This window comes from Schistocerca nitens, chromosome 1 (genome assembly GCF_023898315.1).
Source record: "Schistocerca nitens isolate TAMUIC-IGC-003100 chromosome 1, iqSchNite1.1, whole genome shotgun sequence".
In the NCBI taxonomy this organism is placed as follows: domain Eukaryota; kingdom Metazoa; phylum Arthropoda; class Insecta; order Orthoptera; family Acrididae; genus Schistocerca; species Schistocerca nitens.
In genome coordinates this window covers 555,874,153-555,890,876 of record NC_064614.1, presented here as the reverse complement: position 1 = coordinate 555,890,876, position 16,724 = coordinate 555,874,153, and the positions used below count along the sequence as shown (strand labels likewise).

The 16,724-nt window shown below is 41.5% G+C and overlaps 1 protein-coding gene across 2 annotated transcripts; it reads right to left on the bottom strand.

The window, feature by feature from the left end:
• Positions 1-400: 400 nt before the first annotated feature.
• LOC126236368 (lipopolysaccharide-induced tumor necrosis factor-alpha factor homolog) lies at positions 401-12,342 on the bottom strand. 2 transcript variants are annotated; one of them, XM_049945614.1, is made up of 4 exons: positions 12,301-12,342; positions 10,015-10,166; positions 4,786-4,930; positions 401-997 (listed from the first exon to the last, which is right to left on the bottom strand). In XM_049945614.1, exons 2-4 carry the CDS (start codon positions 10,163-10,165, stop codon positions 895-897), a joined length of 399 nt encoding a protein of 132 aa, XP_049801571.1. In that variant the 5' UTR covers position 10,166; positions 12,301-12,342; the 3' UTR covers positions 401-894. The 2 variants fall into 2 exon arrangements, with proteins under 2 accessions (XP_049801571.1, XP_049801581.1); XM_049945624.1 differs by having other exon boundaries at positions 4,786-4,927.
• Between the last annotated feature and the right edge of the window lie 4,382 nt (positions 12,343-16,724).

The window sequence follows — 16,724 nt, the reverse complement described above, 5'->3', positions numbered from 1 at the left end:
TACACCTGTATGTATATTCATATTAATTAATGAGCATGGAATCACTGGAAATATAATGAAAATAATGTGAATGTTTCGCTAGTTAAATCACATCCCCCCCTACATCGCTGCTGACCTGCTGCCAACTAGGCCACTGCCGACGTTTGCTCAGAGCAGCGAACCCAGTCTCGTGTGTACTTGCAGATAACTGACAATGGTATTACGTTAAGAAGAATGGCGCACAGAATGGCCGACCATTTTCGACAACAACAGCTGAGGTTTAAAATCGCTGGTAAGGCATTTCTGATTTCCTATTTTCTAAAGTACAATGAAATACGTTCAAAGGTGCAGATCTTTTTCAATGTATTTCACAATATTTAATAACAATAATAATAAATACATCAGCATATTTTATGTCTGTATCAAATAGCTTTTATCCTTAATGATAAATGTATAACAATATTAACAATCAATTGATTCCGTTTAGTAATTCAGCTTTACGTTATTTGTGATAAACATCTGAAAAAGATCAAAAACTGTAGCGTTGATCACATAAGAAATATAAGAAATTTGTGAAAAAACTTTATTACGCTGCGAATGACACCTGAAGCAACTGCTGGTGGTCACACGTTGCTGAAAGTAGCCATTGAAATGACCTACAGGTAAACATCAGCAGTCACCAGTTACTAAGTAAGTACCTCAACAGAGATGAACTTTGTCATGATAGTTCCATTGAGATTTTTTCTCCACATCGTTACTTCGATATGTTTTGAAGTGATACAGTGTTTTGCTGTCTCTACCTAACATAACAGCGTTTCCTAACGATGACATTATGAGGTAGTTTGTGCATGAAGTCATAAATTATCAGATCGTCTCCTGGTAACAAAGCATATAATAATTAGATTCACAGGGCAGCTATCTGTCGTAAGCGGCTATGAAAGCCTTACAGTTCGGACAGTAGTGGTGCTTCGCTCTCAAGCTGTCCACATAGTACGGGACCCAGCAGCATAAGCAGCATCTGAAACAGAAAAGAAATTTCTTAATATAAGATGGAGGGGAAACGTCGTCAGGCAAGATCGCCTAATCCACACAAAATTTCTAACTTTACAAACAGTTGTCTTCAACAACCGTTCTACCATCAGACAGTACCGCGTTTGTTATGAAAGATATGTACACATGAGATAGAAACACACGAAATTAAATAAATAAATTGAGAACACACGGAAATATGTGTACATAGCTGGTTGGCCCTCCTTGGTTTATATAAAGGCACTTTGATTTTCTAATTTCATTGGCGGCAAATGAAATGGAATAGCTAATCCTTTTCCTTCTTTTACTCTCTGCGTTAGTTGGATTTCCGTTATAAAGTAGTACTATATGGCCTACACTTTGGTTTCCTGAGTGTAAATGTTTCATGTAAGTTCCACAATAAAGGAATGGTTAGAGGCGCCATGTCACTGATTGCGCGGACCCTCCCGCCGGAGGTTTGAGTCCTCCCTCGGGCATGTGTGTGTGTGTATGTGTGTGTGTGTGTGTGTGTGTGCGCGCGCGCGCGTGTCGCTCTTAGCATAAGTTAGTTTAAGTAGTGTGTCAGTCTAGGGACCGATGACCTCAGCAATTTGGACCCTTAGGAATTCACGCACATTTGAACATTTGAAAGGAATGGTGTAAGCCCAACACATGCTTCTGATAAGCATTATTCACCTTTTTTTTCTTTTACCAAAACTTTGTTACGCTAAGAAAAATCGAATTTGCAGAGATCCCTGCCGATGAAGCAGGTGTTACATTTTGATACTCTCTTCTTACATCAAAAGCGAAGGATGCTATCATCAACAACTTTTGTATAACAACAACCTTAATAATTTTTTAATTCTATACAGTGACTGTCTTTGACTCAATTATCCTTTACATTAATACATTAACATAAGAACTAACAATCCATCGGTATCCTCAATTTGGAAAATTGAGAGCTGCTGTCACTCTGCTGGACTGTGGTTATTAACAAACATTTGAGTTATTTTTATGGGCGATTCGACTTAACAGCAGTTCTAAGGAAGTGTCCCTCCTTTACTTCAGCGGAGTGTGTCGCTTACGCCTGGGCGTGTTTAAGTTAGTGTGTGTGTGTGTGTGTGTGTGTGTGTGTGTGTGTGTGTGTGTGTGGCGTGTGGATGACTCTGTAGAGGCTTCTACAGTTGTCTGTTGTCTTTGTATTGTTTGATTAAATGTAGATAAGAAGGGAGGATTAAGGTGGGGTCCACCACAGTAGCTTATCGTACTGTTTTCGGCCAACAGCAACGAGTAAGAGGAACTAAACATAGACATAGTCCGAACTATTGTATGACAACAGCACTCTGTATACTGTAGTTCCTGTAGAGTAGCACATAGTCGAATCACGAGAACTGCTGGGTACTTAATCTTGGGCGTTGGTGACGGAACTAAACTGCATCTCTCCCTTGCGTGTCTGAAAATGGTGATTTGTATATTTTTCTGATCACGACAAATAAAATATGTGAACAGCTTTAACGTCTACCTACCGTTTTGTTTTACCCTTATGTCGGAATCTGTTGCAGCATTTTCACATTTACTTCAACTAACATGCACATATTCCGAAAACTGTGTGTTAAAATGACTGTCTAAGGCCACCTTGAACCGTGATGACAGAGTAACTCTTTCAGAATACGACCTAATTGTATTGAGAATTAATATTAGAATGCAAAGATAAACACGTGGATATTTGCCAGCATTTTTTATGCCATACTGGTTGTCCCAGGAGGAATGGTCAATATACTGAGAAATCTCGGGAACGATCATTCGAAGCACGGAATCTGACAAACAAGGATTCTATAATGCCCTTAAGAGCAATGAGCATTTGTTCATCTTCGCTACTGCAAACATATCTCTCCTAGAACCTTCAACATCGCAGCGCGACAGCAATCGTTGTTTAATATATTAAAAAACTAGAAACCCGCCTCGATTGCGAAAGAAGCACCTAGTGTTAGCCTAGGTTTCGGCGTAGATAACTACACCTTCTTCAGAACAATAAAACCCACAAGTGCCTAAGAAGACCTTTGTCAATTATTAAAAAAACACCATAGCTATACATTTATAAACGTAGCTGCAGTTTATGGCGGGTCATGGCCCATCGAACATAAGCCGGTGTGAGGTGGAGCGTACACCATTAAGTTAAGTAGTGGTTTAGACTTTGTACATATGTACTGTTTGTGTCCCCTGTTTTTCGTTTATAAATGTATAGCTATGGTGTTTTTTTAATCATTGACAAAGGTCTTCTTAGGCACTTGTGGGTTTTATTGTTCTGAAGAAGGTGTAGTTATCTACGCCGAAACCTAGGTTAACACTAGGTGCTTTTTTCGCAACCGAGGCGGGTTTCTAGTTTTTTAATATATCTCTCCTACTCAATAAGTGCTCACAGCTCTTTCCTGGTCCATGCTACTTCCTCCTAAAATATAGAAAAAATTTGGAAATTTGTGGTAAGGTTTTATGAGACCAAACTGCTGAGGTCATCGGTCCCACTACTTAATCTAACTCTAACTAACTTACACACACACACACACACACACACACACACACACACACACACACACACACACACACACGCACGCATGCCCGACCGCGCGGCTACCCCGCCCGGCTAAAATATGGAAAGCAAAGAGTTTGCAGAAGAAAAGCTTTGTTTCACAATATCGAAGATGAAGAAGTGCTCTCAGCTCTTAAGGTATGCATTTTACAGCCCATGTATACTAGACATTTTTGCTTCGAATCCTCGTTCCAGTCGTATACCTGGATATCGACCATTCCTCCTGGGATATCCTGTATATCTATGGTTGATGTACAAATCCTCACCCATTATCAGTGCCCAGTATCAAAGACAGCATATTGGGACCGAGCGTGGTGGCTCAGTTCTTAGCATAATGGACTCGCATTCGGGAGGACGACGGTTCAGTCCCGCGTCTGGTCATCCTGATATAGGTTTCGTGATATCCCTAAATCGCTTCAGGCAAATGCCGGGATGGTTCCTTTGAAAGGGCACGGCCGACTTCCTTCCCCATCCATCCTTAATCCGATGAGACCGATGACCTCGCTGTTTGGTCTCTCCCACCAAATCAATCCAGTCCAACAGTGTATTGGAAGCACAAATCATTGGAAAGAAAGATATTACAGTGGAAATTTTATGTTAAAATTTTGTTCAGAGTAATAAGTGTGTTCTACAGTAAACACTCACTTGAAGTGATTTCAGATATGAAGTTTGAAATAATATGAGGGATGTATAATACCAGACTATAAAAATAGGGATGAAAGATGTCAACGCTCTTGCTGGAAGCAATATACGTTCTGAAAATAACAAGTCACAAATTTATCATGTGGTTATTCTTATTATCTGGGACACACAGAGCCGGCCGCTGTGGCCGAGCGGTTCTAGAAGCTTCAGTCTGGAGCCACGCGACCGCTACGGTCGCAGGTTCGAATCCTGCCTCGGGCATGGATGTGTGTGACGTCCTTAGGGTAGTTAGGTTTAAGTAGTTCAATGTTCTATGGCACTGATGACCTCAGATGTTATGTCCCATAGTGCTCAGAGCCATTTGAACCATTTGAACCATTTTTGAGACACACGGGAAAACCAATATTAAATCATCTAAGAGGTAACAGGTACATAGAGGCACACAGAAAACATGAGGGATCTTCGTCCGGGTTCACTTAGATCTACTATTACACTCATTAAGCAGAAACTAAATCACATGCTACATACACACTTTATTTCTATGTTACCTTCAGGTAACTCATACTCACCCAAAGGCGGCTAGTAGGACGGCCGATAGGTGCGTCTTGGTAGTTGACACGACCCTGACGTCTGTCTGTACGGTTTGGTGACACGTAGGACATACAACAGTGCACGAGTCTGGACCCACTGTCAGTGGCAGTATCACCACGCCTGCTGGACAGGAACACAGAGGAAATCAGTCAGTGGTCTCCCAACTTACTGTCAAAGGGGCGTAAATTAAGGAAGAAAATAAGAAATGAGATACGCAATGAAGAAATACTTCTTGCGTTAGACGCACAGGCACACTTTAAACGCTGAACGACGGTCAACAATTCCGAGGTATCGCAACAATTCGTAACTTTATTACTGTGTCTAATGGATTACATTTTCCCTCATTCAACTTTGGGGAGTTTGCACATTTGGAGTAAGTCTCTACAATCGTCATTATTCCTTTACTTTGCTGCATGTACCACTGTAATTAGTTTTCAATTTTTCACTCATTGATCTTACAGCTCGTGTTGAATCTTCTATATGCTACAGATACCATTGCTTTGTAATGACTGTCACTGGTTGATTTTTTGTGTCACTTTCTCGAAATCTTCTATTATCAGAGTGTGTCTTTATTAATGTTTTGAGTGTAAATATTGTACCTAAGTATAATTCTTAAATATTCCAAAGAAGACTGAAAGATATGAGACCCACTAACATTCCAAGAAAAGCATATAAACAAAAGCAACTTTATTGCAGTTCGAGTCGATACTAAGATAATAGTAGAGCAACAATATAGAAAGGCCAATCAAGCGGAAAAAGTAACTGACAAAAATTAATGAATTCTGAGAGAATGATAACAGGAGAACTAGAAAGAACACCTCACAATAGATGCTTATCTCCATGATCAATCTAAGTTTTTAAATTTATAGTTACTTGAGTGTAGATATTATGAACTGTATACTGTAAAGAGAATACTATAAGGGGCAGTCAAATGGAAACCGAACATACGCGACAACGCGACCATGGAATGGTTCCATTCAAAAGTAATCACCATACTCGTTAAGACATTTATCCCACTGGGAGACAAGACGATTACTTTCTATTTTGTATAAGTAGATCGGCCACTGACGGATCCACAACCGGACACCCTCTTTCACTTTCTGTCCGACTGAAACCAATGTCCACGCATGTCCTTCTTCAGGTCGCCAAAAATGTTAAAATCTCACAGTGAAAGATACGGGCAGTACGGAGGATGTTGCAGTGTTTCCCAACCAAATCGCTGAAGTGTAGCCTTCGTCCGATGGGCGGTGTGGGGGTGGGCGTTATCGCAACCTCCTCCGACTGCAGAGGCTCGAGCGTGGAACCACAATCAATACGCAACGCTTCGAAGACACGTTGCAGAAACTGCTACGCGCTATAAAGCCAAAACGCCCAGGAAAGCCGTCGAACGGAATCATTCCATTACACAATGACTACCGCCCCCACACTGACAAATGGATGAAGCCTGTGCTTCAGCGATTTGGTTGGGAAACACTGCGGTTCCTCCGTAGTACCCGCATATTTCACTGTGTGGTCTTCACATACTTGACGACGAGAAGGAAGTCGTGCATGGGACGTCAGTTTTAGTGGGACGAGGAAGTGCAGGAGTGGGTACGGTTGTGGATCCGTCAGCAGCCGACCGCTTTCTACAAAATAAGAACTGATAATCTTCAGCTTCCAGAAGGATGAATGTCTTAACGCATGCGCTGGCTACTTTTGAATGGAAACCTTCCACGGACCTGTTTTCGCGGATGTTGGGTTTTCATTTCACTGTCCCTCTTTGGACATAACAGCATGAAAGAGCTGCAAACTCTGATGTGCAAACTGCAGTATCTAGCAAACAGAAAGAAGTACTTTTAGAACGTAGCCATGGTATTATATCACGTGCTTCAGATGATAAGCTAGGGAACAGAAGAAAGATATAGTGCTGTAACGTCGCGAGTCAATACGCAATAGCATTTATTGCACTACTTTGCAGTATGGCTCGCAGCTTTGGAGCCGTTGGCGGTGATGGAAACAGCCTGCTTGTATCTTAGCGTGACTCATTCGCACCTGTCGCTAGCCTATCCGTGAGAAGCGGTACCTGTGTCAATGCGAGCGACAGAATATTCACGCCCCTAAGAATCTAAATAAACTATATTAAATATTACTCAGTTTAGTTAAAAGTCAATATACTGCCCTTTGTTTTTCAAAAGAAGATTGTGTAAAAATCTCATCTTTCTACCTGGCATACTTTCAGAGTTACCTAAAACACCTCAAACCGACACTTGTAAGATTAACGTTAGTTAGTATTCATAAGATTTTGTCTTTCAGTATCATGTGGAATCATTTCTGAAGCTCACAGCACATTAGGTAAATTTGTTTATGTATTTGGTTATGTATTTCACTGTTATTGTCTAATATGCTTTCAGAAGACACTTGATAATGGAACTTTGAAGCCGAAATCATGATCGTGTAAATGTAACACTGCAAATAAAAAACAGTCTAATTGTGGTAGTTACTTTAAAGAAATATATTATGACTGTGGCCCTGCATTAGGAAAAAAAATATTAAATTTGTTTAGAGTTTCATAATTAGAAGTTTTAACTATTTGGCATTTTTCGTAATATAAAATTCAGAAAAGATCAGTATTTATTTAATATGTTGTTGTGTGAGTAAATGAGAATGAGTGATAGTGTGTTTGTGGAACAAACGAAAAAATTCAATATTACCTCATGTTACACCATTACGTAACTGTATCGTGGGAAAGTTGTGTTTTACCCACATTGCTGATGACGTATGTCTAAGTGTACTTGCTGTTGTAAGGAGACAGCCAGAATGGCCGTTTGCAGAGTAATTAGTTTTTAAATTTATTTCAAGTTTCGTTTTCCTTTCGTTTGGTTTTGTTAAACAGTATATTAACATTTGCATATTGAAATAACGTAAATGCATCTGGGAATAGTGACTGGCGTAGTTCAGTTTTGGTGCGAGGATAATCTCTAAGGATAGTTCTGATTGGCTGGTCATTTTGATCAATCAATCAGAGTTAAGCAGTTCCCACGCACTGCTGAGTAGTTATACTGGGAGAGAAGGAGACTGAAGAGGAGTCGTTAGTCAGCTATCGGACGTGCAGGTCATGTTGAACGCTTCTGTCTTTATTATGTGTAAAATGAAGAAATAATTCGTTTCTTGCGTCCATATTGTGTGGCCGTAATAGCAGTTGCATTTACAGATAGTTTTGTGAAGTTTGGAAGTTTTTGGATTGTTTTGTTGGAAAGAGAAAACGGTTCAAATGGCTCTGAGCACTATGGGACTTAACAGCTATGGTCATCAGTCCCCTACAACTTAGAACTACTTAAACCTAACTAACCTAAGGACATCACACAACACCCAGCCATCACGATGCAGAGAAAATTCCTGACCCCGCCGGGAATCGAACCCGGGAACCCGGGCGTGGGAAGCGAGAACGCTACCGCACGACCACGAGATGCTGGCTGTTGGAAAGAGAACCGCATGTGAACTTTCAGCCTTTGTACAATTCCACGTAGCATGTTTCATGTTCATCTATGGAATATTTGGCGAGCAATTTCTTTATTAGATATACACTGAGAAAGGACCAAATGTAGAACTCGTATAGTGTAGCAGAGTAATGACTGTAAATAGCGTTATAATTCCGGTTGGACTTAAGTACATTCGCGGCTGCCTTGTGTGTGTACTGGGTTGTATGAACTGTGAGCTGAGGACAGTGATATTATTCGTTAATTAAATACGAGCTGATGGCAAGTTTTATTTTGAACTTAAAGAAATAAAAGAACTTGTTGCAGAATTTTGACATTTTTCTAAAGAGATGAAGCAATCGCCCTCCATCCGATAATTGTTATAAGATATTACAGAATAGTATGAAACCAGAGTTTACGTGGACTTTGCAAACGTAAGTATTGACAGTGTTTCTCTTCAACGCTGCTTCTAACATCGTCTGGACAGTATCTAAGTATGCAGGGAAACGGACTGGCGATCAGACGCCGGACTGAGGTACGTGGGACCTGCGTAGTGCACAGTACGACGAGAGACAGTGATCAAACATTTACACCACAGGCCTAACCCGTCTCGCCTCATTGCCAACAAGTTAATGTTATACATACCTCCCCTAACAATATCCAGACTACTTATTAGCCGTAATCTGGGACAGAAATAATACCAGGTGAGTGGAAATTATCTGCAATTACATCTCGTTTGGGACTGTATTGTATTTCCCCTCTGGATGTAAGGCTAGATATTTTTAACGATGATAAAAATTGGTATTAACTAATAAAATTAATGTGTACCACCAGGAATAATAACAAAAATGGAAATTAAGATTCAAGAGTTTGTAACAGAACAAATAAATATCACTGTGAAATCTCATACAAATGATAAATGTTGAAAGACGCCTGAGGAATAAGATATTCATTACAATCATACCTCAATACTGTCTATCAATACACTATGATGTGTCGGCAGCTGGGCCAACACCTTGTAGATAGAGGTGGTAAATGCACGCTAAACTAACGCAGACGGGCTTGAAGTACTGGAACAGGATAAGTAATTAATGCTATGAAGACAAGAACGGAGCTGGAATAATACTTAACTTTACTGTCTTGTTCTTGTACATCTTATGGTAATACAAATGAATCTCTCTCCAGATATGGATTAACTGCGCCTTGCTAGGTCGTCCGTACAACTGGGGCGAGGTCTCCTCAGTCTCTCGAGACCTGCCTTGTGGTGGCGCTAGGTTTGCGATCACACAGTGGCGACACGCGGGTCCGACATGTACTAAGGACCGCGGCCGATTTAAGTTACCATCTAGCAAGTGTGGTGTCTAGCGGTGACACCACACACTACATACCGTCAGGTATACGAATGTTAGACTACATATATTATTCATCAGAGCCAAACAGTTCACAGCATTTCAAAATAATATGTATATATGTGACAGAGCCTTGGACATAACGTAGCAGTAATGTGATAAAACGTATCTTCACAGCGAAATGTCAACCTTTCGCTCACTACTGACAGGTACATACAGTTAAACAGACATACAAGTTTTGGAAAGAACGACATTCCATTCGTAATGGAGACTCCGGTAATTATTTGATTTGAAAATAATTTATTGTCAGATGACGTCCGAAACCGATAATTTTGGATTTAAATCGCTATGTTAGTACAGGATAGTAAGATTATTTTCGTGAAATACAGATGCTCGTACATACCAGGCTGTGCAGGATATCCTGCAGTGACGTTTCCAGCTGGTACCCCACCATACGGATGTCCAGCTTGTGCTGGATACCCTGACGAGGTTTTGTCAGTTGGTGCTGCTCCGTTCTTTTCTGGCTGTGGCACGCTGTCTTTACACTTTTCCATTCTGTAACATAAGCATGCTTATCACTATGTATTGCGGTGTGTAATTGTAGAAAAAAACTTATATATCAATGTGTAGTTCCAGTAGAATATATGAAAATGATGACACACATGAAAATGAATTGTGGAGCTATCATGAATTAAGAATACGAAAGGAACAGTGTTGACGGGATTTAGACATATGTATAGTCTGCCGACTGACCATGGTGGGTACTACAGAGGCATGATCGTGCATTAGTTTCGTACGACTCATTATTCGTGGCAGTTACTGTACGCTTCGGAGGTGTTCTGACTAAACAGCGACATTACCCAGGGCTGCTAACCACACAAACCCTTCTCACTTTCTCCAGTTGGTCACCTCTCTCCCCATAGCAGCGGGATTATTTAGATGATTAAAAGAATTTCACTGACAGGTCCTTACCGTGAATTACTCATGCTAATGGCACAGATGACGAGTTTTTTTATTGTTAGCTCCTTGTCGAAGGGGACTCGGAAGTTCTGAGACGCGTCCCACTAACATTTATATAAATTATTCGGCGCTTCATCAGGTGTCTGATGTTCCCAACAGATCTCAAAAGTGTTACATTGTCGGCAAGTCAGTGACACTGTCAGGTCAAAAATTAATTTATAACTTGAGTAATGGAGAGTGAAGATATAGATGTCGCAGGATACACCGAGACGGCTGGATTTAAGGCATCTGAACTTGGTTGATGCACTGTTGCCATGTGTTCATCTTGACAAGATAACGAGAAGTTATAGGGAGTTACAGAATTAGGTCTCAAATCACAGTACTTGGCATTTGTGAAGTGCCACGATCACACGCCTCATTGGCTTTACTGTATTATCGTCTAGATGTATTTATACACCAAAGAATCGTTTTAAATGATGCTGACGTTGTACGCCAAAAGTGTGATGTTATCTTTTGTTTCGTCAATATTAACGCTTTCTCTGTCAAGTTCAACAGTGCACGTATATTAAAGAACGTATACTTCGTGACTGACCACACGAATAGATTCTAATAATTCATTATCGGGTAAATCGAATCACTGTGGCGTTTGCCCATCTCTGCTCGGATATTTACGCTGTGGGAGTTTCTCGACATCAATTCCTATTCACTGACTAACAAGTCATCTATTTAGCTGTCACTTTTTTCCTTTACTTATATTCCCTCATGGTACAGAAGCCGCTAAGATTTTATATCGTGGAACGGCCTTTGTAGCCCAATTATTAAGCATTTAGCCAGTCACACAGATTCCGTAATTCTCCTCCGGAATACCGAAGTATTTACGAGTTATTAGAACGATGCCCACCCAGCTAGCCGCGCGGTCCAACGCGCTGCTTCCCTAGCGGGAAGGCATGCCGGTCCTCGGCACGAGTCCACCTGGCGGATTAGTGTCGAGGTCCGGTGTGCCGGGCAGCCTGTGGATGGTTTTTAAGGCGGTTTTCCATCTGCCTCGGCGAATGCGGGCTGGTTCCCCTTACTACGCCTCAGTTACACTATGTCAGCGTCTGCTGCGCAAACAGTCTCCCCGTACGCTTACACCATAATTAGTCTACCGTTCAAACATTTGGGTAACACTCGTCTAGTATGAGACGTTCTCTGGGGGGGTCCGGGGGGTGTCCCCTGGGAGCCGAACCACACAATAACTCTGGGTTCGGTGGGGCGTTTGTGGGTGGTGGACTGCTGTGGCCTGTTGTGGGGTTGAGAACCACTGAAGGCTACGGCGGGACGAAGCCTCTCCGTCGTTACTAGGTCCCCGGTTCGATACACAACACTAACGATATAAACTGATAACCAAATACACTTTTAAGTGAAAAATGTTTACTGTATAAAAGAACAACGCCTAAAAAAACGAATACCTTAGCCCTTGGATCCTACTTTTTGTTGGAAAGACAGAAACAATTTATAATTTTGAAAAAGGGTTTTGGGTGATGACTCATTATGAAGGAAAATGAAGGATGACGTCAAACACTACGGTTCTCGTTACAATAGCAAAATATATAACGACATGAAAATAGCTCAGTCCTCACTCTTTGCAAATACTCAACCTCGCACGAGTAAAATGTAAAAAAACTGTCTAGATTATTTACTTATTTGGCAGCTATTCTAAACTATTGCCAACAATTCATTTACTTACTTTCATACACGTGACCAACAGTGCTTCGCAGTTGTTTCAGATTTTACACTAGTGTCCCTTATTTTTCAGTCTTGATATAAATGGATTATTATCGGCTCGATAAGTTATCGTTCTTGACACTGAGACGATATATCTCAATGAGTTTCGCAATCTTGAATAGCTTACCTGTCACCAACGTCAAATTCACGTGGAAAAATGATAACGAAGAAAGGACATCCGGTCCTCTAGTGGCGTTGTATGACACTGAGACGATATATCTCAATGAGTTTCGCAATCTTGAATAGCTTACCTGTCACCAACGTCAAATTCACGTGGAAAAATGATAACGAAGAAAGAACATCCGGTCCTCTAGTGGCGTTGTATGTTATTATTTCTAAGAATCAGGTAAATTTAGACAGTTTCATTCACAAAGTTCAGTGATCTTATCATGAAAGGACTATCATCAACATTTCAGAACTACTGTTACCTAGTATCAGCCCCATTTCTAATCGATGCACCGGAATTTTGTTCCACGTTAATAACGTGTTGCCACGGTATTTCGGTGCATAATGTTTTGGAAATTTTCAGGTATACTCTAGGGACAGTACACCGAGCTCTTCCTATTTAAGACCTCTCCGGCGCACACTGGTTGTTCGCAGTTGACACTGCGCATGCGTTGCTAGAGCGCGTGCACTCCTGTTGCAAGTCTGTGCACTGTTGGCCGGCCGGAGTGGCCGTGCGGTTCTGGGCATTACAGTCTGGAACCGCGCGACTGCTACGGTCGCAGGTTCGAATCCTGCCTCGGGCATGGATGTGTGTGATGTCCTTAGGTTAGTTAGGTTTAATTAGTTCTAAGTTCTAGGCGACTAATGACCTCAGAAGTTGAGTCGCATAGTGCTCAGAGCCATTTGAACCATTTTTTTTTTGCACTGTTGTGAGCGCACTCCGTGATACGAAAGCTGGCCTCATCGACATCAGGTCGATCGTCTTCACACAGGAAAATCACATAACGTCACCGGATACGCAGAGCACGAAGTCTTTCTACGACAGGATGCCATGCATTATCTGGCAACGGTCTTCTCGACTGTAACGACATCAATCTTATTTTCATTAATTCCAGTTCCAAAAGTTTGAAGTATGGACCACATATTTGGTTTCATTGTAGTTTATCGAACTGACAGTAGAAATAGCACTCTACGATAGGGGATTTTCTGGCTTGTAGGAGGCGAATATGCCACTGGTGTTCCACAATACGCTCCTGAACACTGCGCGTAGTTTTCCCCAAATACACTGAGTAGCCAAAACATTATGATCACCTGCTTCATAGCTTGCTTGTCCGTCTTTGGAACAAAATACATCACTGATTCTGCTTATGAGGGAACTGCCAGTTTGTTGGTAGATTTGTGGAGGTGTGTAGCATTAGATGTCTACGCACAGGTCATGTGATTCGCTTAAATACCGGGCCGTTGATTTGTGTACATGTTGATGTCGCGCCATAGCGACCCACATAGATTCCATATGACTTACATCAGGCAAATTTGGCCGCCGATACATGAAGGTGAGTTCACTACAACGATCCTCAAATAGCTATAGCACGGATCCGACTCCGAGACACGCATAATTATACCGCTGAAGGATGATATCGCCATCGTGGAAGACAACAAGCTTGAAGGGATGCAGGTGGTTCGCAGCTATCAGCGTGTCTTCGGTCACTATCAAAGGCCCCATGCAAGCGCAAGAGTGTATCCTATAGAATAATACTGTTCCCACCAGCCAGCGTCCGTGGCGTGCGGCACGTTTCGAGCCGCCGTTCACTTCGATTATGGCGTTTGTAGGGACCACCATAGACCTACTGTACAACACTATGATTCACCCGAAGAGCCGACACGTTTCCGTTGATCGACGGTCGAATCTCCACGGCCCTGTGTTCACTGCAATAGTGAGGATATCTTTGGGTCACTATGTGGTCTGCTGAGGAGCTCCATATTCCACAATGTACGAAAAATGGTGTACTGCGACACACTTGTGCGTGCACCAGCATTGTGCTCTTTTGGCGGAGATGCCACAGATCGCCATCTATCCTAATTTACAGAGCAGAGAAGCCTCCGAAGCTCACGTTCTGCGAAGAGTCGTGGATATCCAACCACTTAACAACTAGTAGTAGTTTCACTGTCCTTCAACCTTGTTCCGTAGATACTCACGTCAGTAGCACGTGAACATTCTACCAGATTCGCCGTTTTCGAGATACTCGTTCACAGGCTCTGCGTAAAAATCATCTGCCCTTTCTTAAAGTCGCTTATCTCAATGGATTTCTCCATTTGCAGCCCGTATTTTCGCTAGGGTGATCCCCCATCCCCGTCTGCTCCGTTTACATACACATGCTACCCAGTCACTTCCCCTCACCACGACAAGGCGGCATTCGACGCCGCGGTGGACAGTGGTCATGACATTTTGGCTTATCAGTGTATGATTCGCTGCACTAACACGGAGCCTTATAAACACCTGCCTAGAGCAGCTCTGTCGTTGACTGATCCTAGAAGCGCCAAGTTTTTTGATGCAGAAAGAAAGCACAGTTTAAATATTCCTATTTTCACAGAAACGTTTAGAATGTGTGGGAGATAGGTGAAAGGTGGCTACACTGAGTCACAGCGCCAGAGATTCCGCCGCCTCCACTGGTGCAGTAGTAGTCCAGACGATGTCGAGGGCTGCTGTTGTTCTGTTGGGCGAGAGAGTACACGCTGTTCGGTTAGTGTAATGTATAGATGAAAGAAGTTGCAACTGTCAGAATATATTTGAGAAAGGAGATGGGCTTTTGATTTATGATGCTGGTGTAATAAAACAGTACCCGTATATACAATAAGTTTCCTTTAATTTACGTCTATGGTCACAAACCTTTTTTTAACAGATTACCGGTTTCGGTCCATAATGACCATCATCAGATCTGTTTTATAAAAACAAAGTCCTAATGTTCATTTAACATTTGACCATGGCACTATGGCTGCAGTACATTAGGACTTCGTTTTTATAAAACAAATCTGATGATGGTCAATATAGACCGAAACCGGTAATCTGTTAACAAAATGTTTGTGACCATAGACGTAAATTAAAGGAAACTTATTGAGTTTGCTTCTGTTATTTACTGGGAGTGTCTTTCACCTTCAAATTTTAATCACCAACCGGGTTCGGTTCCCGACGGGGTCAGGGATTTTCTCTGCCTCGTGATGACTGGGTGTTGTGTGATGTCCTTAGGTTAGTTAGGTTTAAGTAGTTCTAAGTTCTAGGGGACTGATGATCATAGATGTTAAGTCCCATAGTGCTCAGCGCCATTTGAACCATTTTTAATCACCACAATTCTCACGTAATGGCGGTTTAATACAATTATATTTATGGCTATTTACAAAACCAAACAATAAATGCATTTCAAATAATATACTGTCCACGTTCATCCAGTAAGAAGGTTAGATAAAGGCGTAACAAACACATGTTGTCATCATTCCAGTGTCCTGTGGACCATATGACGATGTTGGCTCCTTTGCATAGGAACTTCTAATAAACTCATCTGTAATTCTTTATATACAGCCAGCCGGTGTGGCCGAGCGGTTCTAGACGCTTAATTCTGGGACCGCGCGACCGCTACGGTCACAGGTTCGAATCCTGCCGCGGGCATGGATGTGTGTGATGTCCTTAGGTTAGTTAGGTTTAAGTATTTTTAAGTTCAGGGGACTGATGACCTCAGATATTAAGCCCCATAGTGCTTAGAGCCATTTGAACCATTTGAATCTTTATACACATAACTGATTTGAAAAGCAGCTTGTTGTGGTGTTTACTGACGTTATCAGCTTTCATTCTGTAAGTCAAGCGATTAGATCACACCAGTGGTTGATTTATTACTAATGTTCGAAATCAAAACTAGACATATTCATCATTAGGTAGTGTCCGTGATCCTTATTTACACAAAACTGTTCAACTTCTTTATTTTCAGACAACAGTTTTCAGGCCAATTGCCCATCTTCAGATCATCTGTTACACTTAACGGAATAAACTGTCGACATAGAACTGTAAGTTCAGTGCCAAAGCGAGCATAAAGTTCGTTTAGGACGAGTTAGTAAGTGAAAGTTTTGGGCTATGTAGAACTGAGACGAGTACACTTTCAAACAACAAACATCACTACCTCAGTTACCCTTTGCGCGACTAACTTTGTCACTGTAATAATTTGGTGCTAGAATGTTAATTATTAATTATGATACATTGAGTCATTTAATGAATTTATTGATAAACATGAAGGAGGATATGAGTGCAACGAATAAGGACAAGCATTTAGTAACTGGCCAAAGTATTTCCTTAGTTAAAGGAAAAATTCAATTTCAAATACGAGGACGTGCCGAAAGTAGTGTCTCCTAGTTTTTTTATTCTGTTCTCAATGCTGGTTGAGACACTAAATGCCA